The following is a 27548-nucleotide window of genomic DNA, read 5'->3' on the forward strand; positions in this document are numbered from 1 at the left end:
CGAACTCACGATTTAAACGCTCGGTGGTGTACCACTGAGCTAACATGACCGCTTTTCGGAAGCTGCTTCTGAAATATAACTGAGCTCATACGTAAATGCTCTTTTCCGTATGGAAATCACAATGACGAAACGAGAGTGTGAATACATGGTCTCGAAATATTGTATCATTAAGTATTTCAATCAATGTTACTTTTTTCTACACTTAATACCATTTCAACATGTCTTATTATATTTAACAGAAGGAAAAACATATCTGTACATCTTTTCCCGATTACTAAGGTTGGCTTTGGAGGTTCGAACCAGCAGCTTTAGTTTACTGTTTTCCGAAGATACCCGAAGTTGGACTTCGAAAGTGTTCGTCTCAAAACAGCTATAATCATATCGCTCAATCTGTTTGGTATATGGTATATGTTTTTATACGTGTTAAGTCAGTATAACAATTCATTCTTTAAACAGCTTTTCGTATGTATTAATATTCCTTTATAAAAACTGTTTTTATTATTACTATTACGGCGCACCATTTTCAGATTTCTTTCGCGAGTCGTTGACCAAGTCGTTCGCCACCAGCGTTGCCAGACTCACAGCTCGGAATTATTCCAAAACCTGATCGAACTTATGCTAGATTCGGTCAAATTATGCTAGATCCTCATAATTACTAATTCAGGAGTTTAAAAAAAAAACAAAGTTGAGATACAATAACGTAACTTAAAATACACAGAGAGCAAGAATGCATGGATAGAACTCAAGACTTCACGCACCAAAATTTTAACTCAACTAAATTACTGCAGTCGTTGCCAAACTCAATGGCGTATATATCGTATAAATGAATGCAAAGTTTTTGTTTACATATTTTGAAAGAAAATTACTTCGCAGCATAAGCGGAGTTGGGAATCGTCTGCTGGGGGAGGGGGAAGATTTTTGGTCGGTCTCGGAGCTGTCATTTCAGGAATAAATATGATCATGAAGTCAGAAGTAAAGATGGTGAAGTTGTCAAAAAGTTGGGGGGAGAATGGCCCCCATAGCTCCGCCCATGCCTCGGAGTTAAAGGATTAGAAAACCCTGGGTGGAGCCACAAAAAAAAAAAAAAAAAAAAAAGCCCAAAGCCGTTCCGAACTTACTTAGGAAAATAAGACTGCCTGTATGGTTTACCGAGTGTATGAATCAATGGAAGAGGATACATTTCTGCCGTTCTTTTTCTTCCCACGACCAACTTCTCCAGGTTTTACGGCTTTTTGATAACTTGCAGAAATTGTGCTAGATTTGGGCAGGATGCTAAAAGCAAGATGCTAGGTGCTAGAGACATGCAAATTATGCTAGATCTAGCATCATTATGCTAGATCTGGCAACGCTGTTCCCCACAATAGGCGTGTCGTGCAAGTAACCAATCACACGTCAGGTACTAGCTTTTACCTATTGCTTTCTTCTCACAGCTCAGAACATTGGTAACTATGGATAGACGTACAGCAGTAATTACTTTATGGGAATTGGAAGGTTATTCTGCAACTGCAGCTAGCAGGCGAGTAGGTGTCCCGGCCTCTACAGGAAGGCAATGGATTCGGAAATATGGTGCTACAGGTCAGACTGGTAATTTACGATCTCCTGGTCGTCCGCATGTGTCAACCGAAGCCCAAGATGCGAGATTAGTAAACGAAGCCCGGTTAGACCCACTAAGGACGTCTAGACAGATAAGGGAAGCTTCTCTCTTTCCTGGTAGTAAGCATACAGCTCTGCGAAGGCTTCGTCATGCTGGGTTACGTGGCCGTGTTGCTGCCGTGAAGGAAAAACTCTCAGACGACCACAAAATTTACCGTCTCGCGTTTGCACAGGCGAATGTGGGTCTCAACTGGGAAAACGTAGTTTTCTCAGATGAATCCATATTCACAACATCAAAGGAGGGACGCCGTTTTGTGTATCGTCCGAGAGGCACCCGATATGACCATGGATATGTGGCTGCTTGCAATCGCAGTGGCCATGTATCTATTTTATGTTGGGGTTGGATTTCCAGTCGCGGAGCAGGACAGCTTCATAGAATTGAAGGACATCTGGACAATGCTCAGTACTTAGACATTATCAGTAATATCATGGTGCCATCTGTACGAGTATTTCAGCCTGATGGTGTAATTCAGTACCAGCAATACCAGTCGCCAATACATAATTCCCGTGTGGTTCAGGAATGGTTCGCAGGGCACCCTGAGATTGATTTAATCGACTGGCCGCCTCGTGGAGCAGACCTCAATCTCATGGAAAATATGTGGGCAGAAGTGAAGCGTACTCTAATGGAAAGTTGGCCTGAGGCAGATCCACCAAGAACTCAGGATGACCTGTGGCATCTTGCTTCCGAATCATGGCTGGAGGTAGGGGAAGGAGATAGATTTGTCACCCATGTAATAGATTCCATGCCCAGAAGAATGGAGCGTGTAATAAATTCATAAGGGTCTTGGACACAATATTAATGTCCCCGCCTTAACTCCCGAAAACAGCCCTTTTCAGGGCTACCTAAACGCTTCTGAAAATATTTCTAGAAGTAAACCACTCCTTGTATCCGATTTCTGTGCAATCCTACTAACAAAAGAATGATAATTAGCTGTAGGCTTTGAACTCAAGACCTCTTCAGTGGCAAGTCCGTACTCTACCAGTGAGCTAACATGAACACGCAAACCTAACCTGAAGAAACACGACTTTCAATTTCTGGTATTCGATGACAATGATGCTCATATACTTTGCAAATGTTGTATTCAACTTGGGATATTCCGCAACACACACACACACATAAACAAAGCGAAAGAGAGAGAGAGAGAGAGAGAGAGAGAAAGAGAGAGAGATGAATACACAAAAGCATATTCAACGTATTCGAATGAGACTCTAAGTAACGACATTCCGTTCAAAAGAGAATTTGTGTTTCTTCCCGTGACGTTAGGGGGATCGGGAAAAGTTATGTGTCTTGAAGCAGGATACGACTTTGGATACTCTGTTTATACACTTTCTATATCCGTAGGAATATGCTGTATTTCACGAATATAAATAACATACTGTAATAAGAATATTGAGAAGTTAAATCTGTATGACAAATAGCTGCAAATAAATACACTACATAACTTATTTATTGCTATTAAACGATTTTCCTAATTTGTATTTAACATTCTCATATATAATAACGACCTACTGTGAAAATTATCTCAGATGTTATATTTTAAACATAATAATTACTATGTTCTGCAATTATTATGTTATATATAAACAACTTATGTATTTTAATGTAATTATTTTATATAATTTTTCATGCATTGCGGAAAATATAATTTTAATAAAACTATTGACCCAGATGGGATTCGAACTCACAACCTTATGATTTGAAATCCGACAGCTTACCAATGAGCTAACACAAGGACGTCTAGAACTAAGCTTCTAGCGATGTATAACGGATCTCAAGATAATTATGACATTCATATCCATTACAAACGCTGTTTCTGTTCTACTTTGACTTTTCTTTTAGTACTCAGGCGATAATTATGTTCTATTTCTTAACTTTGAGCATTCTTTTACATATGGAAAGATTCTTTAACGTATTTAAATGTTCCATTACGTATAGAAAGCTAAATGACAAACAAGCATGTGCTCACATTTGTGCAAAGGTTTCGAAATATTGTATCATTAAGTGTTTCAATCAATGTTGCTTTTTTAAACACTTGGTAACAAGTCTTATTATATTTAAAAGAAGAAAAACACATCTGCAAACTTTTTCCCGATTGCAAAGGCTGGCTTGGAGGTTCGAACCTGGCTTACTTTTTCCCGAAGATACCCGAAGCTGGACTTAGAAAATTTTTGCCTCAAAACACCAATAAAGAATGCGCTCAACCTTTTTGAGACAAGGTGTACATTAGAATGTCGAAAAAAGACTATCCTTTTTTTAAAATGTACTTTCAACGAGCTTCCTTTGAGAAAATTTCTCCGGCAATGATAAAATCAAAATGTAAGTGGTCTACACTAGGATAGTATTTTGGTATATTCACAATAGCAATGAAGTTTTTCATAGCTCAGGGAAAAGTTGAGGTTTGCCAACTCGAAGGAAGGAGAAAACGCCATCAAAAGTATTCCTGGGAGAAGATTCATCTAACGGATAAATCAAGTATACTATTCCAGCGCACTTCTTGGTATCGTTATGCAACGTGTACAACATCCCTTGTTTCTCCACTTTTGTTGCTTCTGTGCACAGAAGTACCATATTCCACGGAATTACATATTACGAGGAAGAAACCGTTTAATGCAGCTTACTTTTGCCCCATATCTATTCACACAATATTTGGAATCCCTGGGTCATGTGGAGAATTCCTTGTACACTCGTTCATCACATATGATCTTTGCATTTTTCGATGTTATATTTATTTACATGCCGCCTGACTGTCCTATACACAGTCGTTTTAAACCTAATCTGGATCAAAGTTATTTTTCCTTTTTCACACACTCTTGGACAGGAAGCCGTTCATTTATCATCCGTTACCATTAGCCTAGAAGATATAAGTGTGATACGTTAAAGACTTCGTTCCATTTAAAATCTTCTTCCGAGACGTCATTATGTACTGAGACAAAATAGATGAATCACACATGTGTATCTCTCTTTCTTTCGAATTCTGAGTGTTCTTCTAACTTGAACGATGCACTATTATTTTTTAATGTTAAATCTTGTACTTGATTGATCATTTCTTCATTCAACGTTTGATAAAATACTCAAAGGAATACTCCAGTTTCTTTGGAAGTCATCCTTGCATCGTCACTGTACATTAATCGAATCTACGACTAAAAACAATGGACATTCTTTTGCCCGACTTCAATCCGACGTTTTGTTCATGAGTTATGGCGGTTTATACATTTTTCCGACAAATTTTCGGGTGTTACACCCAGGTTGTTGTATAGTTTTTGTTTTATTTCGGTGTCAGGAATCACCTAACGACGTTTGTTATATTAATTAAGTTACACCCTATATATATATACGGGCGCCATTTTATGTATTAAAAAAACCAAATTTGTTTAGTAACGTAAATAGCTAAACTATGAAAACGTATTTACTAGAGAAACACTTTTTAGTTCTTGTAATAATTTTCTCTCAAACAAACTGAAGGTAAATATATACCAATAAATCAATACAGCTATATTTTAGAAAATGAAATGAAATCTTTGAGTTTTACGTCCCACGGTTATGCCGGTTAGGCTGAAGGAGACGGTGATTATGAGAAATGAATGAAATGGTGGAATGAAGAAAGTGGGAGGAAACGGGAGAACCCCGAGAATATCCACGCACACGGCGTTTATCGACCACAAAGTTCACTTGGCGGGAGCAGGGTTTGAACCCGAGACCCCATGCACCAGGGGTGAACGCTCTACGACTGACCCACCGCTGCTCCAGCTATATTTTAGAAATACAATAGGCACTGATTTTTCGAAGACTGCTCAAATACATAGGAACAATCAAATCTGTAAATAGAGAGTTTTCTTTTTAAATAAAACAAACTGAATTGCTTAAACTGCGCTATATCGATTGGTTTCAGCATCTGATTTTTTAAAAATAAATAATTAGCAGCACGAAAAATTCCTATATTATCTTCGAAAATAGACCTACATGTTAATTGCTTTACTGGCTTTATACATTTTTTTTTTTGAAAAAGTGATTGTAGGGGAAGATGGGGCTAGTTGCAACAATTTTTAGGTCTGTTTTTTTACTCGAAAATTATTATAGATATAAAAACTATATTGAGTGTACTAAAAGGTACATGCCTTAACTACATACCAAAAAAAGAGAAGTGCAAAACATCGAACGGCAGTTTTGATAGCATCCACTTTTTGAACTAAGTCCGACTGTTGACACTTGCCCCACCCATGGGGTAAATTGCAACATCATCTGGGGTAAGTTGCAACAATCGGACTTGATTCAGAAATTTAATGCTATCAAATCTACAGCTTGAACATCGCTTCACTCATTTTCACTGTGGCAGTCAATGTCTATAATCTATACAGATGTAGTACGGATTTCTCTCGGAACACGACCAATGAGACCACTTCTCACAACATAAACACTGTACCCAGTCTTCTTCTGTATCCTGTTCTTCGTACGGTTCTTCAGAAACCAAACAGACGACTTGAGAATAAATTCTTCTCAGCTGATGATTTTACGTTTTCGGTTGCTTTTAGATGCTTCTTTTTCATTTCGAAAGTACTTTTTTCTAGAGTGTCTGTGAGAATAGCACATCTCTTCCTTTTCCGAGCTGTCAGTTTTCTAGTTCCAGATTTTGGATAGAACCATACATGTTCAGGAGATCATCTGAAGGATTCTACACTATCTTCTTAGATGCATTTGCAGGTGATCCATGAAGCTCACTTTGACCTGCAGTCTGAAGTTCTAACTGAGAAGATGAAAGGAAACAACTACTACTAGGCACTGCAAGCAATAAGCCATCACTGTTGTCCTATAATAATAATAATAATAATAATAATAATAATAATAATAATAATAATAATAATAATAATAATAATAATAATAATAATAATAATAATAATAATAATGGAATAATAAGCCAGCAAGTTTTTCAAGAGGGCCTTCATTTTTACAAACTAAAAACAAATCAAAAGTTTCTTTCAAGATTATGAAAGAATTAATAACACATAGATACATATGTATTTCAGAAGTACATATTATTATTATTATTATTATTATTATTATTATTATTATTATTATTATTATTATTATTATTATTATTATTATTATATTATTATTATTATTATTATTATTATATTATTATTATTATTATTATTATTATTATTATTGTTATTAATATTTAGTAGTAGTAGTAGTAGTAGTAGTATAGTAGTAGTAGTAGAAGTAGTATATTTCATATATGCTACATTTCTGAGACTTGAGTCTTGATAGTACGTGAAGTTTAAATCAAAGGTTATGTTACGGACGGCAAATGATGGCTTAACACCAAAAACATATTCTGGCCGGGACCGGAGGTTAGTCTGTTTTATGTTTATTAAACGTGTTTAATAATTACAGCAAATGAAATATGTTTATAATCAGGGTTGGCTGGTTTAAACCAAGGTGGTTTAAACCAGCTGGTTTTTTCAAAAAAACCAACTGGTTTAAACCAAAAAACGAAAAATGTTCGTAAAAGTGTAAGTGTTTGTAAAATCTTGATGAACACACATTTGTGGGTTATCACGTTTCACTCCCGTATATTATTCGTATTACATTCAGACCTAAATTCCCCATTCATTACTCAAAAAGATTATACTACAAAAGCAACATTTTTTAATATAAGTTTATAAATGTTTGTTCTGTGATTTTTTTGTAGTTATTATTGTTGTGTAATTGCAATCAAAGAAAAATTCTAAATATTGTTTCGTTTCAATGTTTACTATTTATAAAATCCATCGAAATGCCGTACTTTTGTGTGTGTGTGGGGGGGGGGAGGGGTCATACAGACCCCACGAGAGGCATTTAGTGAAATGAGAAGTATCTTTGGTATATATTTATGTATAAATGAGTCTGAAACAAAGTGGACTCAAATAATTCGTATCTTTTTACACTTTTCTTACTGATATGCAAATTAAGTCGTTGTATTTCTTTATTTTCGACCAATAAAAGTCGTTAACTAACTTGAACTAAATTAGTTCTTCTGTACTCCGTAGTACTTTGAAATTGTCCATATGTAATTCTGTATAATGGTTTCATTTGTGCAACTGTGTATCTTTTTGTCCTGAAATGACTCTTGACAGTTATATTAAGAAGCATGTAAAGATCAGTACAACGTATTTTATTTATTTATTTATTTTTTTTTTATCAGGATTCCTTCGTGAGTGAGTCGGCAGACGTATCGCATTTGTGGCCAATTAGTCCTGGTTCCGAGTTCAAATGGAGGACAATTTATCTCGGATGTAACTCGAGAAGCAGTTTTTATTCCACTTTAAGCTTATGTGACTCTTTTGGCGTGGGAGACCTATGGCCTAATGAATGTATTCCGATTGGATTTCCATTTGAAACTTGACCCCTTTCAGCATAACCCGGCTGTTGCATAATAACATCAAGACGAAACAAACTTATTTCTGTCCATATATGATATGAATATATAGAACAAATTATTTAAACCAATTAAACCTGGTTTAAACCAAAAAACCGTTTTTTTTTTTGGTTTTTTTAATAAAAACCATGGTTTTTGCCAACCCTGTTTATAATAGAATGTGAAAGAATACAGTTTTAAAAGAATTAAACTACGTCAACATGTTAAAATAATCAGCCACTTTGTACTCTCGTTTGCTTAACTGGATGAACCGAGGCCTAAAGGAAAAAGAGTTTTCTGCCCAAATCTCATAAGCAGTGAGATATTTTAATATTATAGAAACTGACCCTCCTTTCGCTTAGAAGTGTAATTTTCAAGACGCTGAAACATATAGTATTTTATTACTTTTAGTTAAAAGTTCAAATGCCGAGTTTCACGCATCTAGCTTAAACAAATCCTTTCTTAATTTATTTACATATTTTCTGAGTAAGTAATGGGGAAATCGAACATAAAAAAATGTGCTCCCTTTGCTCTTTCCCTTTTATGTGTTCAATTTTCAATTTTCAATTTTCAGTTTTTTTTTTTTTTTAATAGGAAAGCTTATATGCCAAGTTTTATTTTACTAGCTTTAGAAACTTGCGAGATACACTACCCTTTAAAAAAATCTTACCCCATCCTTTTTACGATACTTATTTCCAAAAATTCTTTCTTATGTACTGCTTTCATAAGACAATTATATTTTATAACTAAAATTTATCGACTCTACTTGTAGTAGTATGCCCAAAAATCACTCATCTTTACTCTTTTATATAAGAGTACAGAAGATAAATACAGTCAAACAAATGGACTTCCATGAACAGTTTCTGATTTCTTATAACTAACTTATTCGTACATTTCCCACAAGCTGTGGTTTTAAATTTACGCTCTGTCAAGGTCCAGGTTTCAAAAAGGAAGTAACTGGAAATACAATAATATTATGTATTTATGTACATGTGTAATATGTATAAATTTATTGTCTTATTGAAGCTTTCGTAATCTGAAAATAAACTTTTGATTTGCTTTTAATATATAAAAATCAAGCTCCCCTAGAAAAAATTGCAGGCTACACCCCTAAATGACTATGTAGTAATTTCTGCAAAAATGGCACAGGACCTAAAATTTAGCTCTAGTGCCTATATTTTTAGGACTTGTGCCGTTTAGAACTTATGAATGTCACCCAATGTATTGCATAGTAAATGTTCTTTGTTCAATTTTAAATCTACTGCGTTCTTTATGTATACCGTTGGTATTTAATGTTCACTCGTGAAATGTCTAGTGAGCTTTTGTCTTAATTAAGTAAACTTTGGTGGATTTTTGTCTTACTCTTAATAAAATTCGCTCCACACAGTATATATTGAAATTCTGAATGTTTTCTTGCTTTCAGAAGTCTGGTAAAATATGCTTTTTAAACATTTTTTCAATTTTTTATTTATTTATTTTTGTTTTAGGAATTTGTCTTGGGATTCTCGTATTTCCATTCGAAAGAAACGAATTTCTTAACTAATTATGTAATTAATTCTTAGAATGAAATAAGTTGTATTATGTAATTCACGTATAAGTGCAGAACAGATAGTGATAATAATAATCTTAGTAGTACAAATATAGCTGTTATTGTTGGAATTAGCTACGTTCGTGACATTATTGCCAACTAGTTGCTGCATCGTCGCAATTTCGTGGGGTGGTGGCGAATTTCAGAACTAAAGCAAGTGAATGAAAAAGGCACAAGACCTAAACGGCACAAGTCCTAAAAGGCAGAAGTCCTAAACGCCAGAAGTCCTAAAAATCATATCGCGGCACAAGTCCTAAACGGCAGAAATCCTAAAAATCATACCGTGCCACAAGTCCTAAACTGCAGAAGTACTAAAATTCAGGTCTAGTGCCTATATTTTTAGGAGTTCTGCCGTTTAGGACTTCTGGATGACACCCGACACATCATGCTGCCTCAGTGATGGTTTGGTGGGGAGTGAGCTACTCAAGCACAACCCAGCTGTATTTTTGCGAACAAGGTGTTAAAACATCTGCCAAGGAATACCAGAACACAGTGCTAACACCTATAGTGTAACCACTATCTGCTACCATGTTCCCTGGAGAAAAGTGGACCTTCCAACAGGATTCCGCTCCAGGCCACACAGCGAAACCAACTTAGTACTGGCTGGCGCGGAACGTCCCTCACTTCATTTCTACCACTGATTGGCCTTCTAGCAGCCCGGATCTTAACCCGTTGGACTACAAACTTTGGGCAGTACTTCAGGCAAAGGTCTGCCATAAACGGCATCCATCTGTCGACAGTCAGAAACAATCTTGGCCCGAGCAGTGAACAATTTTCCCATGGACAGTTTTGGGTAAGTTACATGTAAAAATGTAACGCGTTACAAGTTACTTTACTTTTTCCTAAACTGTAACGCGTTACTTGCCCCCAAAAAGTAACTGTTACTTTACTTCGAAAGTAACGCGTTACTTTTAGGTCTGAAACTTAGAATATGTGAACAAATGTTATCACTTCAATTTTCCGTACTACTATTACTATCGCTTTTATTATTATTATTATTATTATTATTATTATTATTATTATTATTATTATTATTATTATTATTATTATTATTATTATTATTATTATTATTATTATTATTATTGCCCTTTCTGAATTGCTTTATGTAAATGCAAGGACACATTTTTACTTGACAGCTATAAGTTATGAATATTTTCATATAAGGTAACATTGGCTAAAATGCCATACTGCGTTACTCGTAGGGATGGGCTAGGGTAACCAGACGTACTGATTTTCGCAGTACAGTACTGTTTTTCAAAGAGCTGTCCTGCGTGTTGCGAAGATGTCTAGGAAATCGAGAAATATCCTTCTTCTTTAAAATGTCCTGCGAAATGTCCAGAGTTAATTTATTTGCAATATCTTAATGTTTCATTCTTTATTCACAATATTTTGAATCAAACACACTCTTTTCCTGAATGATGAACCGCTGTGTTTTTTAACACTCCTCAGAAGACTAGGGATGGAGAACAATCAACAAACCACTTTTTACAATACATCGCTTTTACTGAGAAGGCCTTGTTGAGATATCGGTAAAGTAGGAAAGGTTTCTTATTGAACTTATGACAGTGATGCTAACCAAGTTAAATAGAAGTTCCTTTGTGCCGGTCTAAATTTTCTTTCATTTCTTAAAATAATACCACGCTTCGAAATTTATTATTATTATTATTATTATTATTATTATTATTATTATTATTATTATTATTATTATTATTATTATTATTATTATTATTATTATTATTATTATTATTATTATTATTATTATTATTTAGCCCAACACGAACTTTGACTGTACGTTCATAAAATAAACCAATTTGTTATTCATCAAAGCATTTGGAGTTGTGTTTAATTCCTTTAATAATTTTGTTCAGTGCTTCTTCTTAACAAAAATGTTCATTAACTTAAGGTTAACATTAATTGAAATAATGATATGCGTATTGCTGACGCAGTAAGATATCATATACAGTACTATTATACTTGTGTCCTACTTTTCGATTGTTAGAATGTGGTCATCCTACGATGGGTACGTTCGACTAAAAACAGACATCTTTGAACGCGATTCGAAAAATTTCCTCCAACTCGACTCGAATTCGGGTCGAGTCGAACCAAATCTGGTTTGTAGTTTCGAGTATTCTCTTCAAGTATCTTGCATAGACAATATAGGTTATCAATGATACTAGTACTACTACTAGTACAACTTTTATTATTATTATTATTATTAATAAATAATAATTATAATTATAATTATAACAACACTGTGTTTAAACATGAAAGAAACGCGGTCTGTGTTTGAATACTAAAAAACTAGTTGATTGCTAACCTCGGTAGTCGTGAATTCTAGGAGTCAAGGATATTGTTCACGAGCTTGTGAATTTGGGTTGAGGGTTTAGGTTGAGTATTCGGGCTCGAGCCAAACATTGTTAAAAGTTATAGGGCACTGGCCAAATATCTTCAAAACTGTTCGGCCCGGGTTTACAATTGTAAACAACTTGAGCAGCTGGGCTCACAGCTCACTCACTATGGACCCGAACCGAGAAGTGAGCCGAGCCAACAGCTCACCGAACCGTGTCAGCAAGAGCCTTCGGCCCAGATGAGCCGAACCGAGCAGATGGTTCATCCAACCAAGCCAGCTCGAGCCGATGGTTCACCCCAAGCGAGCCGGCTCGAGCCATCGTCTCAGTTATTACTTCCCAACTGAGCTTCTTATTAAAAAAGTCTCTTGTGGTCTCGATATCGAGACGAGAAGACATGCGAGCATGTTTCCTCTAGTAAGCAACATTAAAAGTATTCCATATTACTACTTAGCTTACATTTCTCATGGCTTTCGCTTTCTAGTGGAATCAGGCCATGATTTCAAAACGAGTTAAAACGTAATAATAATAATAATAATAATAATAATAATAATAATAATAATAATAATAATAATAATAATAATAATAATAATAATAATAATAATAAATATAAGTGTTCCATACATATAGAAATGCTTTTGACCAAGCACACAAGAAATTATATTTTGTCCATTTAGCACTATCATTCTTTTGTCACTCACAATTATTAATATTCATATAGTAAATATCTTATAATTCTTATATTTTAAAATCAATTGACAGGTCTCTGATTGCTTTTATGAGAAATAAATATTTGGTTTTATAGATACTACGCAGTGGGGATGATCGTGCGTCGTTTCGGTCCTATGCCGTTTCGGTCCTGCGCCGTGTCGATCCTGTGCCGTGTCGATCCTGTGCCGTTTCGTTCCTATGCCGTGTCGATCCTGTGCCGTTTCGGTCCTATGCCGTGTCGATCCTGTGCCGTTTCGGTCCTATGCCGTGTCGGCTCTATGCCGTTTCGATCGTACGTATTCTATGCATATAACTTGCACAGGCATAGAATCGACAGGAGTTTATAATTTGTAAGAGCAAAGATTAAACAGATAATAAAAATATTATTTTTTTAGGCACATGATTAAAAGTTAAATTATTTCAGAGCAGCGGCGTGAGAGCAAAACGGCACAGGATCGACACGGCATAGGATCGACACGGCATAGGACCGAAACGGCACAGGATCGACACGGCACAGGACCGAAACAGGTTTCTGAGCTGAATTGTCGGTCGTATGCCGTGTCGATCCTGTGCCGCATCCCCAATAAAATAAACCTTCCATATCAAAACAGAAGTCATCTCTAAATTATTATTCTTCATCAAATGGAATTGAATGTGATAATCACAACGAAAAACATCTCATTTCCGACTTTTGCAACCTAATAACCGAACTAAAATCCTCCGTTCCTTTACTAAGAAGAGTCCCAAGAGGTGCTCGGTCATCTGTAGCTACCTCTCTCTATGATGTTATCCGTCGTATTGGAAACAGAAACGACCTAGACGCATGGATGGATCTGTTATTATTCCCGTATGCAGTACTCAATGTTCCGTCACAATCAGATCATGTTAAAAACTTAACGACCTGGGTCAAGCAACGAGTTTGCGAATGGGATGATTCTCACCGAGATGCGTTACCCCATGATTATTTTAAAAAAATACAAACGCAAACCTCAACATTCTTCTGACTCAGCATCCTTTAACACCAAAAGAGTCGAAAACAAACTCAACGATGGAGACATAAGAGGTGCAGTCAGATTACTAATTTCTGAAGATATCATCGCCACACCTAATGCATCGGTTTTAGAAGCACTTCAGGAGAAGCACCCTTTATATTCAGACACCTTTTCAATACCAGACCCTCCTAAAGATCACCCTAATATACCAAAAGTTTCAGTTTCTGAATTACGATACGCTGTAAAATCCTTCCCATCTGGATCAGCTGGAGGTATTGATGGTCTCTGTCCCTCGATTCTTAAGGATCTACTTTTACATCATGAGTCAGATTCAAAAGAAAGATTAACTATGATGATTCTAGAATTACTTCATTTAATCCTTTCAAGTAATATACCTCAGGAAGACCAATCGTTTTTGGAGCATCACTTATTGTACTTAATAAGAAGCGGTGGAATTCGACCAATTGCAGTGGGAAACATTTGGAGAAGAATATCAGCCAAAATTATATGTTCTAGAATTAAAGAATCCGTCGTAAGTTTCCTTTATTCTCACCAATTGGGAGTATGGGTTCCCAATGGAGCCAAAGCGGCAGCACATGCAGCTCGCATTTACTTTTCTACTCCCCATTCACAACAAAAGGCTTTTCTTAAATTAGACTTTCGTAACGCTTTTAATGAACTGAACCGAGACGCTATGCTACTCACAATTAAAACTAATTTTCTATTGATTTATCATTATGTATATCAATGTTATGCGCAACCAAGTAACCTATTTCTACGTTATAAGATTATACTCTCGCAATGTGAAGTACAACAAGGCGATCCTTAGGTCCCGCTTTGTTCGCCATGACAATTGAGTCCATAGTATCTACGATTAACACTGAATTAAATATCTGGTACTTAGATGATGGCACTGTAGCAGGAGATCCTGATACACTTATAAGTGAACTACACAATATTCGAACTATGGCAGCAGACATCAGACTACACTTAAATTTTATGAAGTGTGAAGTAGGATTTTTAGGAATTTCGCAAGATCAAATGAAAGTGTTATATTCACAATTCAAAAATTCAGTACCGGCAATACAACTTATCGCAACCTCGTCAGCTTTTCTACTTGGTGCAGCCCTTTCACCTGAGGCAACACGTAATTTGTTAGTCGAGAAAACTAAAAAGTTAGATTTTTTCTTGTCACGTCTGGCCCTAGTCTCAGCACATTCAGCTTTTTATCTCCTTCGTGCGTCGTTCTCCATACCAAGAATAATCTATTTTTTTACGCTGTTCTACTTCGTGGCGTGAAGTCGATTTACTAGAGAAGTTTGACACCGTTCTGAAGTGTGGACTGGAATCGTTACTCAACTGTAACCTAAATAGCAACGCATGGATACAGGTCTCCCTTTCAGTTGATTCTGGAGGTCTTGGTATTCGTCGGGCTGTCGATTTGGCGTATCCTTCATTTTTAGCTTCGTTCTATGGCTCCCGGCATACCCTTGAGATACTCCTCAACCAACTGAATGAGCCTCACATAGAATCTGATGTCCAAGACTGCATATCTGACTGGTCTAACCTAGTTGGTTTAAGTCCTCCTGAAATAACGGGCAGAACTTCGCAATCAATTGAAATAACGGGCAGAACTTCGCAATCAATTTCGGATAAGTCAATCATCAAATTATATCAATCGGTGTTATTACAAGAAGCAGACAGTCAAGAGTATAAGGCTAGATTTCTCCCCTCCTTATCACCAATTTCAGGTGCTTGGCTACAGGCATTACCTTCACACACCCTAGGACTGCACCTTCCAAACGAAAGTTTTCGTATTGCAGTTACACTTCGCCTAGGAGTAGACATCTGTGAATCACACAACTGTTCTAAATGTGGTGCATCAGTCAAGCAGAATGGTCTACACGATTTCTCTTGTGTAAGTAGCTCCGGAAGACATGTGAGGCATTCGAACGTGAATGACATTATCTGGAGAGCACTCACATCGGCGAAAGTTCCATCTGTTCATGAACCTGTGGGGTGTAACATATCTGATGGCAAAAGACCAGATGGCATGACGCTGATACCATGCAAGAGGGGAATGATTCTTCTCAGGGATTTCACCTGCTCTGACACTTTCATGTCATCTAATCCACTCTTTCTTCATCTCGAGAAGGAGCTATTACAGCCCGCAGATAATGCGAGAAAAGAAGAAAATATAAACATTTGCTCGATAGATACATGTTCATGGTGCCCGTAGCCATTGAATCGAGTGGCATTTGGGACCTCGAGGGGCTCAATTTCATCAAAGAAGTAGGCCAACGTATTGTACACCTTACTGGTGACAAGCGGGCTACTACTTTTCTAATACAACGTATCAGCATAGCAGTTCAGCGAGGAAATGTGGCTTCCATTTTAGGTACATTACCTCCTGGAAAATTATTAGAAGAAGTTTTCCTTTTATAACTAACTGTTCAGAATTTGCTGTTTATCTTTCTGTAAAAAAATGTTAAATATGTTCCAATTTATAGACAGTTACTGTCCTTAACTAAACAATGATTTATAGAAAGTTATTGTAAACAAGAAAAAAAGTAAAGAAATTATTATTGTTTAAAAAAATTATATTTATATACATATATTTTTATATAGATAAGTAAAATCTTTAAGTCTGATTATTATTTTTAAGTAAAACTTGCTTTTTCAGAAATGTTTCTTTCTTTTCTGCGATGGTTGTTAAATGTCGAAACGCTAGGTGTGTAAAATTATGTAATTCAAATGACCACCATTCACAGCAACCTTATTTTCAGTACGTTATCCATAACTTTACGGAGATTTCCTGAATGTAACAATGTCGGTCTGAATAGTGTTTTCTTTTTAGCTGTCCTGTGCTAGCTGAATGGTTGATATGTACACGTTATTTGAGATCCGTAGAGCAAAACTCTGCGGTATTAGGTCTGGGGAACGTGATAGACAGTTGAAATCTGCGTACCTGGAAATCACACTCTCTTGAAAAATGTGAGTCAACAGTGCCTTACTTTCACGTATTGTGTGGATCTTGTTAGAATCAGTGTGCAGGATGATCCTCTACAGCCAGTTAAAAAAAAAAATGATCGTTGTGCGATACCGTTCCTCTGTTCCTGTTACGGTGACACCTTCAAAGAAACAAAAACCGATTATCCATTCTGACACTGGAGGGTCACACAAGTTGTCGCTAAAATCTGATTGCCACATAGCACATCTGATAGAGCATCATGAGAAATGAACATGAGCAAAATTTAAGGTGCTATGGACCAGAAGGATAGGAGCTAGAGGGCTTCAAAATTTGAATATCCAAAGAATTATATCATGGAATTATGTACGTTTAAAGTATATATCTTGAAAACCGTTAAAGCAATCAAAACAAAAATTGCACAATATAATGAGAACAAAATGCCCTATCGAAAACCATAAACAGTGTTGCCATAGGTGAAGCAGTGTTGCCAATTCAGCATAAAAGTATTTTATAAATAGCACCATATACAATTGTGCACAGATTTAAAATGAACTATTATCACTAAACATAACATCAAAGTGTAGTGGTACAGTGTGACACACTATTAAAGCTGCGTGTGCTGAAAGTGTACAAACGAGAGGTCTGATATGTGGCAGCAGATGGTAATAAAGGAATCTGGATCTCATACTATGAATTTAGTTCAAATGCATAACACAGATTGTATAACATAGCAAAATGTCAGCAGCGTCACAAATATTGAAGCATTTGAAAAACGAAATTGAGTGATGCCATTTTTACGTCGTGTGTCAGCTTCGAGGCTATATAGGGTGCAAAGTGGGATTCGAATCACTATGAAAGAGAAAGATAACAATGAAATGTAACAAAAACATGTCCGAGGCGGAATTGGAACCCGCGATACCTAATATGTCGGTTGTCTAGCCTTCTAGACCACACCGCTATCCGGTCTGACTAAAAACGAAATGAGGTAGTAACAAAATAATTATATTTCCAATGTGAATATAGTAATATTATGGTGTACAAACATAATTATATGGTATGTAGGAGATGAAGTAAAAGAATATGTTACTTAACAAGGAAGACAAAACCAAGAAAGTACTCTTCCAAATACTGATAAGATAAACTGGAGAACCAGTTTACGCAATTAGAAAACACGTGTTTCTTCCCTCGCGTGTATCATTTAGTTTTCGCGTGTTGTCTGCCTATTCATTAGAACTACAGAAGTATTGCAAAATCCTCACATTTTTCTAATGCATTCTATTACCCATTGTTCCCATATATTAGACTTCTCCATTGTTACATTTTCAGCACATGTAGCTCCAATAGCGTGCAACATTGTACCACTACAGTTCACTGTTATGTTTAGTGATAATAGTGCATTTTAAATCTGTGCACAATTGTATATGGTGCTATTTATAATAAAATATTTTTATGCTGAATTGGCAATACTGCTTCACCTATGGCAACACTGTTTATGGTTTTCGATAGGGCATATTGTTCTCATTATATTGTGCAACTTTTGTTTTGATTGCTTTAACGGTGTTCAGTGCATTTTAAATCTGTGCACAATTGTATATGGTGCTATTTATAATAAAATATTTTTATGCTGAATTGGCAACACTGCTTCACCTATGGCAACACTGTTTATGGTTTTCGATAGGGCATTTTGTTCTCATTATACTGTGCAACTTTTGTTTTGATTGCTTTAACGGTGTTCAAGATATAAACTTTAAACGTACATAATTCCATGATATAATTCTTTGGATATTCGAATTTTGAAGTCTCCTAGCTCCTATCCTTCTGGTCCATAGCACCTTAAATTTTGCTCATGTTCATTTCTCATGATGCTCTATCAGATGTGCTATGTGGCAATCAGATTTTAGCGACAACTTGTAGTACCCTCCCGTGTGAGGTCATACCACACTCTCGTACACTTTCATCAATGCAAATGACGCTTACAGCGGACCGGTGTTTCCCAGGCCCATATTTCACAGTTTTGCTTGTTGACAACTCCATGGACATGTTCAACTCCCAAGTTGAAATGGACTTCCTCGCTCATTATCAGTTTCTGCAGAAATTCCTGCTATTTTGTCGCCAACTCTGTAAAGCGAACTGTATACCTGAAATTGGTTTATTTCTGAAAGGCTCAATCTATGCACCAGTTGTACTTTGTATGGGAGCAATTTCAAATCCATCTTTGGAATTCTTTGCAGTGACGTTCGCGTCATCGCTGACTGAGTGCCATATTGTCGGGTTGGTTTTTGGGTTATCTTTAATGGTGTCCCTCAGTCATTGAATGTTCTCGGGCGTCCGAATTGAATATGATGTAGTGTTTTGGGGCAGTTGCAGACCGAATAATGTTGCCAAAACCGCGCTACCAGACTGAGAATCGTAGTCCGATGAGGACAGGTGCGCAGTTTAAGTAGCGACGTATGAAAATTTTGTGAGGATAATGGCTCTTTGGTTTTCATAGTACAGTTCTATCAGTTTCGTGCGCTGTTCAGGACTCAATTTTCTAATGATGAATTTCCCAATTTACTTCACAGACCTGCAGAACCAAAACGACTACCAGTAATCAAACAAAAAATGATCGTTTGAAGTTGGTTAGAATTTAGTCTTCTTGTCATAAATACAAAATATGACTTTTTTTTTAAAAGAGACTTAGTTCTCCTAGAAAACTATTTAGTATGATAAGTATAGTTTTTAAAGAAAATATTTTTTACTCTAATTAATTAAAACTTCTTTCTATTTTTTCAGGTGGCGTGGAAGTATTTATAAATTAGTTTGGCCAGATTTGGTGGTTTTTCTTCTAATATACTTCGCCCTCAGTTTTACCTACAGATTTATTCTCAACGAAGATCAGAAGAGGTAAGAAAAATATTGCTGAAATATATATTATAGAAATATAACTGGAATGTTTCGCTAAACCAACAAACTAATTATTATTTTGATACTAATATTACTATTGATATACTATATACCGGATATGAAGGAATTGAAGAAGCTAGGTATACAGATATCGTGCAGGGCATCTGAAAATAAGGGAGCACTGCTTAATGAAAATGGAGCGAAAATTGCATTCTATCGGAAATACTAGATGCTAATAGGTGGTGGCGACATCTTTTCATCAAATAGTTTGGATGGAAATCTAGCTTCTTTCGAAACCCAGAATATTATTCAAACATGACGAATTAACTTTTTTAAAAGATAAAAATATATTAGAGAAAGAATTATTATTTTAATAAAAGCAGCAATTGTTAATGATGTTAATGACTTCCTTTTATTAGTAGGGCCAGTCCTTCAATATCCTGGTATTCTTTCTGATTACTATCAGGCAGAATTAGATATTAATCAGGAAGTTGTCAGCTACTTTAACCCGTGGACAAGGGCGCCCATGTTGTGGTTTCCAAGGTGGGTGGGCAAGAAAAAGCGACATTTCAAATATAGTTTCAAATTTTGCTGTAACTATTCTAAAAAGTCTAATGGGTTTTCGATATTCCGAAGTACAATTTTCTCTAGGGAGGGCAAGCGCCCCACCTTGCCCCCCCTGATGGGCGCCCTTGCCCGTGGATCGTTCTACAATGTACTGTGCCTGATATATGCTCTGTCAGATAGTTAACCCGAAGCAAGGTTATAACGGACCATTTGATTGGTTGGTTTTCTGTTGCTGTTACGGAAAACAATTGAAACGTCAAGTGTGTTTTCAGTGTGCTTGCTCAAATTGAAGGAAGTGGATAAAAGACTATTACTACTATAGTCTCGCTGTGTGTTTGCGGGTTAATTATCCTATTGAAAACATGGGAAACAGAAATGAGTACCGGTATTTTTTGTTATGCACGTTATAGTCTAGGTTTGGGTACAAAACCTCGCGGCGACAACCTCGCGGACCAAAACCTCGCCGCCCAAAATCCCACGGGCCAAAATCTCGCCTGGCCAAAACCTCGCCGCCCAAAACGTCGCGGGCCAAAATCTCGCGGGGCCAAAACCTCGCCTGGCCAACACCTCGCCACCCAAAACCTCGCGGGCCAAAATCTCGCCGGGCTAAAATCTCGCGCCCCAAAATATCGCCATACCCAAAATCTCGCCTGACCAAAATGTAAATGTTCCAACAGATGATAAGGATGACAGTATAAAAGACGCTGTTTCAGAAGAAGTGTCACGGGTATTTGACCAAGTCCCGCGATACCATATGAAAATTCTATTTCTGTATTAGAGGATTTCAATGTGAAGGTAGGGCGACAGAATGTTTTTAAACTGGTTATAGGGAAAGAAAGTCTGCATAAGGAAAGTAATGACAAATGGCGGGGTTGGTTTCGTAAACTTTGGGAGATCCAAAAACTTAAAATTTTAACAAAAATCAAATAATATTTATGAAAGTATGAAATAATATATGAGTTTTTACGACGTCCTTGATTATGTCCTGTAGGTTAAAGGTGACGTAGATGACCAGGATGATAGAAATGATTGAATAAAGAAACTGGGAGGAAATGGGAATAACCCGAGAAAGCCCACGCACACAATGTTTTATATCTTCTTCTTCTTCTTCTTATTATTATTATTATTAATATTATTTGTAATGTGGAATTGCGAAACTCATTGGGTAAATTTTAAAGAAAAGTTTCATTCGCGGCGAGGTTTTGCCCACGCGATGTTTTGGGTGGCGAGGTTTTGGCCCGGCGAGATTTTGTCCCGCGAGGTTTTGCCCACGCGAGGTTTTGGCCCGGCGAGATTTTGTCCCGCGAGGTTTTGGCCACGCGAGATTTTGAGCGGCGAGGTTTTGCCCGGCGAGATTTTGTCCCGCGAGGTTTTGGCCGGCGAGATTTTGGGCGGCGATGTTTCGGCCGCGAGATTTTGTCCGTATCCCTATAGTCTAGGAGCACACTATCGTAAAGGCAAACGCAAACTTAAGTAATAAACATTTTTTAGGCTACACTTACGTATGCATTGGTATCATATACATAGAAATGTTGCTGTTTGTCCTTACAACCTAAAAAGCAATACTAAAATTGGCATGTATTTAAACTAAAACTTACTTATCAGTGTGAGTCAGTGGCGGAGCCAAGGGAGGGGGCGATTGCCCCTCCCCAGAAGAGGAAAGTTTTTAATTTTATATATAAATTAAACCCATTCCAAAGTTTGGAGTTTTTAAAAGTAGCTCTAAGTAGCAGTATTACAACCCACCGCCCCCCAGAAGTCCGTCCTGGATCCGCCCCTGGTTTGAGTTCTTATCTCGTCAGCAATTTCCTCATGCAGCTGACGACGACTGTCTTTTGTCAATCGAAATCGAACAAAAAGCTCTTCTTCAGTCAATTTATCAAACTGATCGATTCGTTCTCTGATGATTTTTGGTATTCTAGGCCTGGCTATATATTGAACAATCTCCTCATCGTCATCTGACAGCATCAACAATTCTTCGGTTTCGTCCATGATTCACTACACGAGAACTAACAAGTAGCTGATAGCTGCTAACAGGCAATTGGACACCCCGTCAAGGTAACAATCAGATGATGGGGTTTATCAGCCACCTGATTGTTATCAGGACATTCTAGAACCCTTTTCGGAAAGATGTCAGAAGGCTATTTATATCAGACAGATATCAGAAGATGGTAGGATTGGCCCTTAAGGGTCAGTGGTATGATGTTATGTTAAATGTATATGTCCCATGATAAGGATGACGATATAAACGAGAGTTTTTACGAAGAAGTAGAACGGGTATTTGACCAACTTTGGTGATACCATGGGAAAATTCTATTAAGGGATTTAAATCCGAAGGTAGGACGAGAGGATATTTTCAACCCAATTATAGGGAATGAAAGTTTGCATAAGTAATGACAACGGCGTTAGACTCATTAACTTTGTAACATCCAAAAACCTTATTGTAAAGAGTATAAAATTTCCACGTTGAAATTTGAAACAAGCAAGGTCTGCTCCATCTATAAGGAACATCCAGTTTTCTTTTTGAACATTTGTACCTTTTTGTTATAATAGTTTAGATTTTTAATATAGGGTATTTCTGATAGAAATTTAGCAGTAAAATAGTACTCATTCAATTTTTCTTTCTTTTTCTTTTCGTTGCTTTCTTTTCTTTTTTCTTTCTTTTTTTGTTCAATTTGCATTAATAGTCAGGAATAGAAGACATGACCTACGCTACCTACTGGGTTTATTAGAATGTATTTTGGATCAGTACGTCCAATGAACACTACCGAATTTGCAACCGAACCACGCGGAAACAAAGCATGTGTGTTAAACTTTTGACATTATCCTAGATGTGTCTCGGGGATCTACAGTTCTACTGGAAATTGAGTATGCTATCCTTTTAGAAAGTGTCTTAATGAATGTTTCAAGCATCTCCTATATATTGGAAGAGTTCTGAAACAATATATAAAAACGAAAGTTATTTCTATATTACTGTTAAATTTCTTCAAACGGAACTTTATAATGTTAGTTTTTGTACTACGTTTGATTACAGGTCAAAGTTCTTTCATCATTTCTTCTTTAGCTGACTTTCTTTCAGTGCTTTTGTTTACCTGTGAACTTCTAAATTTAGTAAGGTATGTTTCTAGGCATATTTTATGATAGTATAAGTATGCTCCAAAAACTGATGACTTATCTTGTAGATCACAAGTTCTCGTATACACATCGTCTTTAAAAAACATTACTGTCTCGAGGAAGACAAGAGCTCGGTTACTTTCACAAATCCTGCGCTTCTCCCTGACACCAGCGTGTTTATTGAGACCACACACTACGCATGTTACTTCGTATATTGGATTTTTTGACACGACGGTTCTGTACGGGATAGTGTGTCTGAACGTAGCTTTTTGTAGATTGTTTAATTGGCGATTCTTCATCCTCACAGTCTTGAATCGTAGTGACACTATCTCTTTGTAATTTAAGTAACGATTTTTTTAGTGTATAAAACTTGTAGCAGATATTATTGCAATGGTTCACAAATTCCACTTTAGAATTCATTGAACGAAGTCTCTGCAACACTTCGTCTTCCCTGATTTCAGCAGCATTTTTTATATTATTTCTACCAATTGCTGAAGTTGTAGTCTTATGATCATTATCTATCTTTTGACAAATCACATATTTTGTAAGATCAAAATCACCACTAGTTCCTTGTGTTAATTTCACTCCACGTAAAGACCTTTCCACACTTGATGCCATAACTACTTCACCAGAATAACTTCAAATCCTTTCAGAAAATTATTACATCAGTGATCTGCAAGAATAAAGATAGTCCATTGTTACTAAACTAGACAAGAATACATTTAAAATTATTCCTGCAGCGAAGGTAACATCACCACCTGAAATGCATAAACAAATTTTTTAAGTGAAGATAGCAGGCAGTAAGGCACACTAAATCAGTACGTTTGTCTCCAACCTTTCTAGCAGCTGCTGTAGAGAAAACCTGGAAAAATTCACATACGACAAAATTTCTATTTTAGAGGTAAAATTCGAGACATTTTACATTGAAACTCATTATTAGTTCACAAAATGAAAACAAAGTTATCCACAGTTAGCAAAAGGTTCACAAATAAAGCAACTTAATACCAAGAAATATTCTTGTACATCACGTACTTTTTGGAGCAGGAATATCACACAGAACATTATCAGTGCTCTTTAATCTACGAATCGTGAATAATAGTACAACGATGTGTTAATAATTTTCTACTTCTATTTGAATTGCAACGTGTGTAGTGAAGCAAACACGAAACCACGGAAGTTTACATTCTGAAAAATTTCGCACATCTGGCTATATTAAATTTTTGTGGAGATAAGTATTGGAAGATTTTTGTCAAACATTGTGTCCTTGTATAGGGGATTGTTGTGTCTTGCCCGAGAAATCATTGTTACACAAGAGATCACCGTTCGGACATTATGGAAAGAAAATAAAAACAGTCTTTTAAAACATAACCAAAATTGGACTTTGCCCCCTCCTCTCCTTCTATTTGTACGGCTACGCCAAAAATCTATAGCTAGGTTTATTTCGTGGACTTTTTCAAAAGAAAACAACCCTCATTCATTGTTCTGCTACAATATCACAATAACAGCTACAATCATTTTAAGAAACGCCGGCAACAACTCAAAAGCGGCGCCGCCACCCTAGAATTACGTCCCTGTAGAAAAAAAACTGCCCATAAGTCAAAAAGTCTACCCTCGTGATTTACACTTGTTTAGTTAGACATGTACTAACAGGATTTGAAGAGTACAGGAATCAGACATGACTTTCCTACGGGTCTTATGGACATGTACTAGACTAAAGGATTCTAACCCGTAGTGACCCGGTAATTTCGCAGGGGCTCGGTAACCCAGGGGATAAAAGGATATTTTACTTATTCTCTTGAGTTTACACAGTATTTCTTTAAGAGATGACCAGGACTGGAGATGTTATCCCCAGAGCGCGAAACACACGACGCCAAAGATACCATTTAATTAGATTTTCCAGACCAGCTCTATTGGGATCTTCCTAGGTCTTAACATTGGAATGCGCAGACGCACATCAAGTGCGTGTGTGCCTGAGTGAGAGACGGCAGAAATGAAAGATGCAAAGACAGGATAGGGGAGCGTCAAGAAAGAAAGAAAGACAGAAAGAGAGAGAGAGAAAGTGACGAATATAAATATGAAACATATTATCATTACAGTGTATGATGAAAAACGCACACACTTTTTACTCAAATTCTCACCAGTGATGCCTTGTAAGTTCTCCAACAGAAGATGAGTATCTGTTTACAGCCATTATTTTATGCGAAGAAATTATACTACCTGACGGAAATCGAACCGAGATTTTCCATTTGAAAGTCTAGTACTTTACCACTACACCACTGATATCTCTACCCAAACTTTGTTCAACAAGTAGGGTAGTGTTTCTTTCTGAGAACGATAACACGAACAGTGTATACTGCACATGAATGAAGTGTTTCGATTGTCCTGGTAATTCACTTTCCCAACCAACATCCGTAAATCGTCTCTATCATGATACAATTGTTTGCTTTCACATTCTTAAGTTTGCTCGTCTAGTATGAGAAGTCGATTTTTCATAATCACTTTGTTAAAAAAATTAACTTTAGCGTGAACAGGACTTGAACCTATGTTAGAGAGCTGTACTATTCGTAAGTCCCTTACGTTACTCCTGCACTATAATGCCACCGGAAACTACAAGCCAAATATTACGTACTTTAGCTTTGATGTTTGGAATGAACCGACTTCTTCCTGTAAGGTTATTTACAACAAAGTGCACAACGAAATTCATTTAATCGACGACCTGGAGAGAAATTAGTGCCCACTAATAAAGGAAATAACATACAATGAAGGGAAAATTACAGAAATAATAATATATTATGCAGTAATTTCGCCTTGCAAGTTCAAAAGTGCGCAAATAATAATAATAATGATAATAATAATAATAATAATAATAATAATAATAATAATAATAATAATAATAATAATAAATGTTTATATTCACAGTATAGCTGTCAATTATTATTACTATTAGTACCATCAATTACCCGCTTCGCTGGGTTAAATTGAGAAAAGATACTAATATGTTCCGTTAGTCAGTCACTTTTTACTATTACTAAAGCGCTTCTTGATATCAGTCATTTTCGATGAGTTTGATAAATCCCCTCCGCTCCCCATGTTGCGGAACACAGCATCGGCAGTGTCATTGTTCATGTCAGCGATGCGGAAAACTATTAATTCGACGCTGATATTGGCTATTTCAATCACTTTTATATGTCTTCCCCTTCACCAAGTTGCGGGGCTGAATTTGGATTTAAACGGCATCTGATGTGTCACTGTTCATATCATCGACTCCAAAAAGTATAGATTCGATACTAATATCGGTCAGTTTTTTAATGTCGCTCCCCCTCCCACTCCCTGAATTTACACAGTCAAAGTGATATGACAAAAAACATCTCAGGTTCGAACTTCATCTAGGTTGAAAATTTGATCGAGATTGGTTCTGTGGTTCAAGAGTTATTAAGTTTTATCAATTTTTATATACCTCTATCTCCCATTCTCCTCCGCAAAGCTCTACCGTCAAAGTGAAATGATAAAAATAATCTCAGGCCCGAACCTTATGTTGACAATTTGATTGAGATTGGTCGGATGGTTCAAGATATTAGGAATCACGAAGATAGCCACTTTCAATTTTATAATATAGGTTATTATATTATTATTATTATTATTATTATTATTAGTATTATTATTATTATTATTTGCGAATTTTTGAACTTGCATGGTGAGATTACTGCACAATATGTTTTTATTTCTGTATTTTTTCCTGGATTGTATGTTATTTCGTTTATTAGTGGGCACTAATTTCTCTCCAGGTCATCGAATAAATTAATTTCGTTATACACTTTGGTGTAAATAACCTTACAGGAGGAAGTCGGATCGTTCCAAACATCAGGGCTGGCTTGTAGGTAGGGAACGTAATATCTGGCGAGAATTTTCAGGTGACTTAATAGTGTAGGGATAACGCAACGGACTTACGAATAGTACAGCTCTCTAACATAGGTTCAAATCCTGTTCACGGTAAAGTTGTTTTCTTTAAACAAAGTGATTGTGAAGAATCGACTTCTCATACCAGACGAGCAATACAAGCAAACATCTGTATCATGATAGAGACGATTTACGGATGTTGGTCGGGAAAGGGCAACGGAATTACCAGGACATCCAAAACACTTCATTGATGTACAGTATACACTTTTCGTGTTATCGTTCTCAGAAAGAAACACTACCCTACTTGTTGAACAAAGTTTGGGTAGAGATATTGATGGTGTAGTGGTAAAGAGCTAGACTTTCAAATGCAAAATCTCGGTTCGATTACCCGTCCGGTAGAATAATTTTGTCGCATAATATAATGAC

General features: G+C 36.5%; 1 protein-coding gene across 1 annotated transcript in view; it reads left to right on the top strand.

Annotated features, from left to right (window-relative positions):
- Positions 1–27548, top strand: part of LOC145681559 (bestrophin-4-like) — a 1326494-nt gene that overhangs the window by 123346 nt on the left and 1175600 nt on the right. The window contains exon 2 of the mRNA XM_081753197.1: positions 19434–19544. Within this exon, the coding sequence (XP_081609323.1) occupies positions 19434–19544 (111 nt within the window). The remainder of the gene's footprint in view (positions 1–19433; positions 19545–27548) is intronic.

This window comes from Thermobia domestica, chromosome 3, assembly GCF_964235325.1.
Source record: "Thermobia domestica chromosome 3, izTheDome1.hap1.1, whole genome shotgun sequence".
Lineage (NCBI taxonomy): Eukaryota > Metazoa > Arthropoda > Insecta > Zygentoma > Lepismatidae > Thermobia > Thermobia domestica.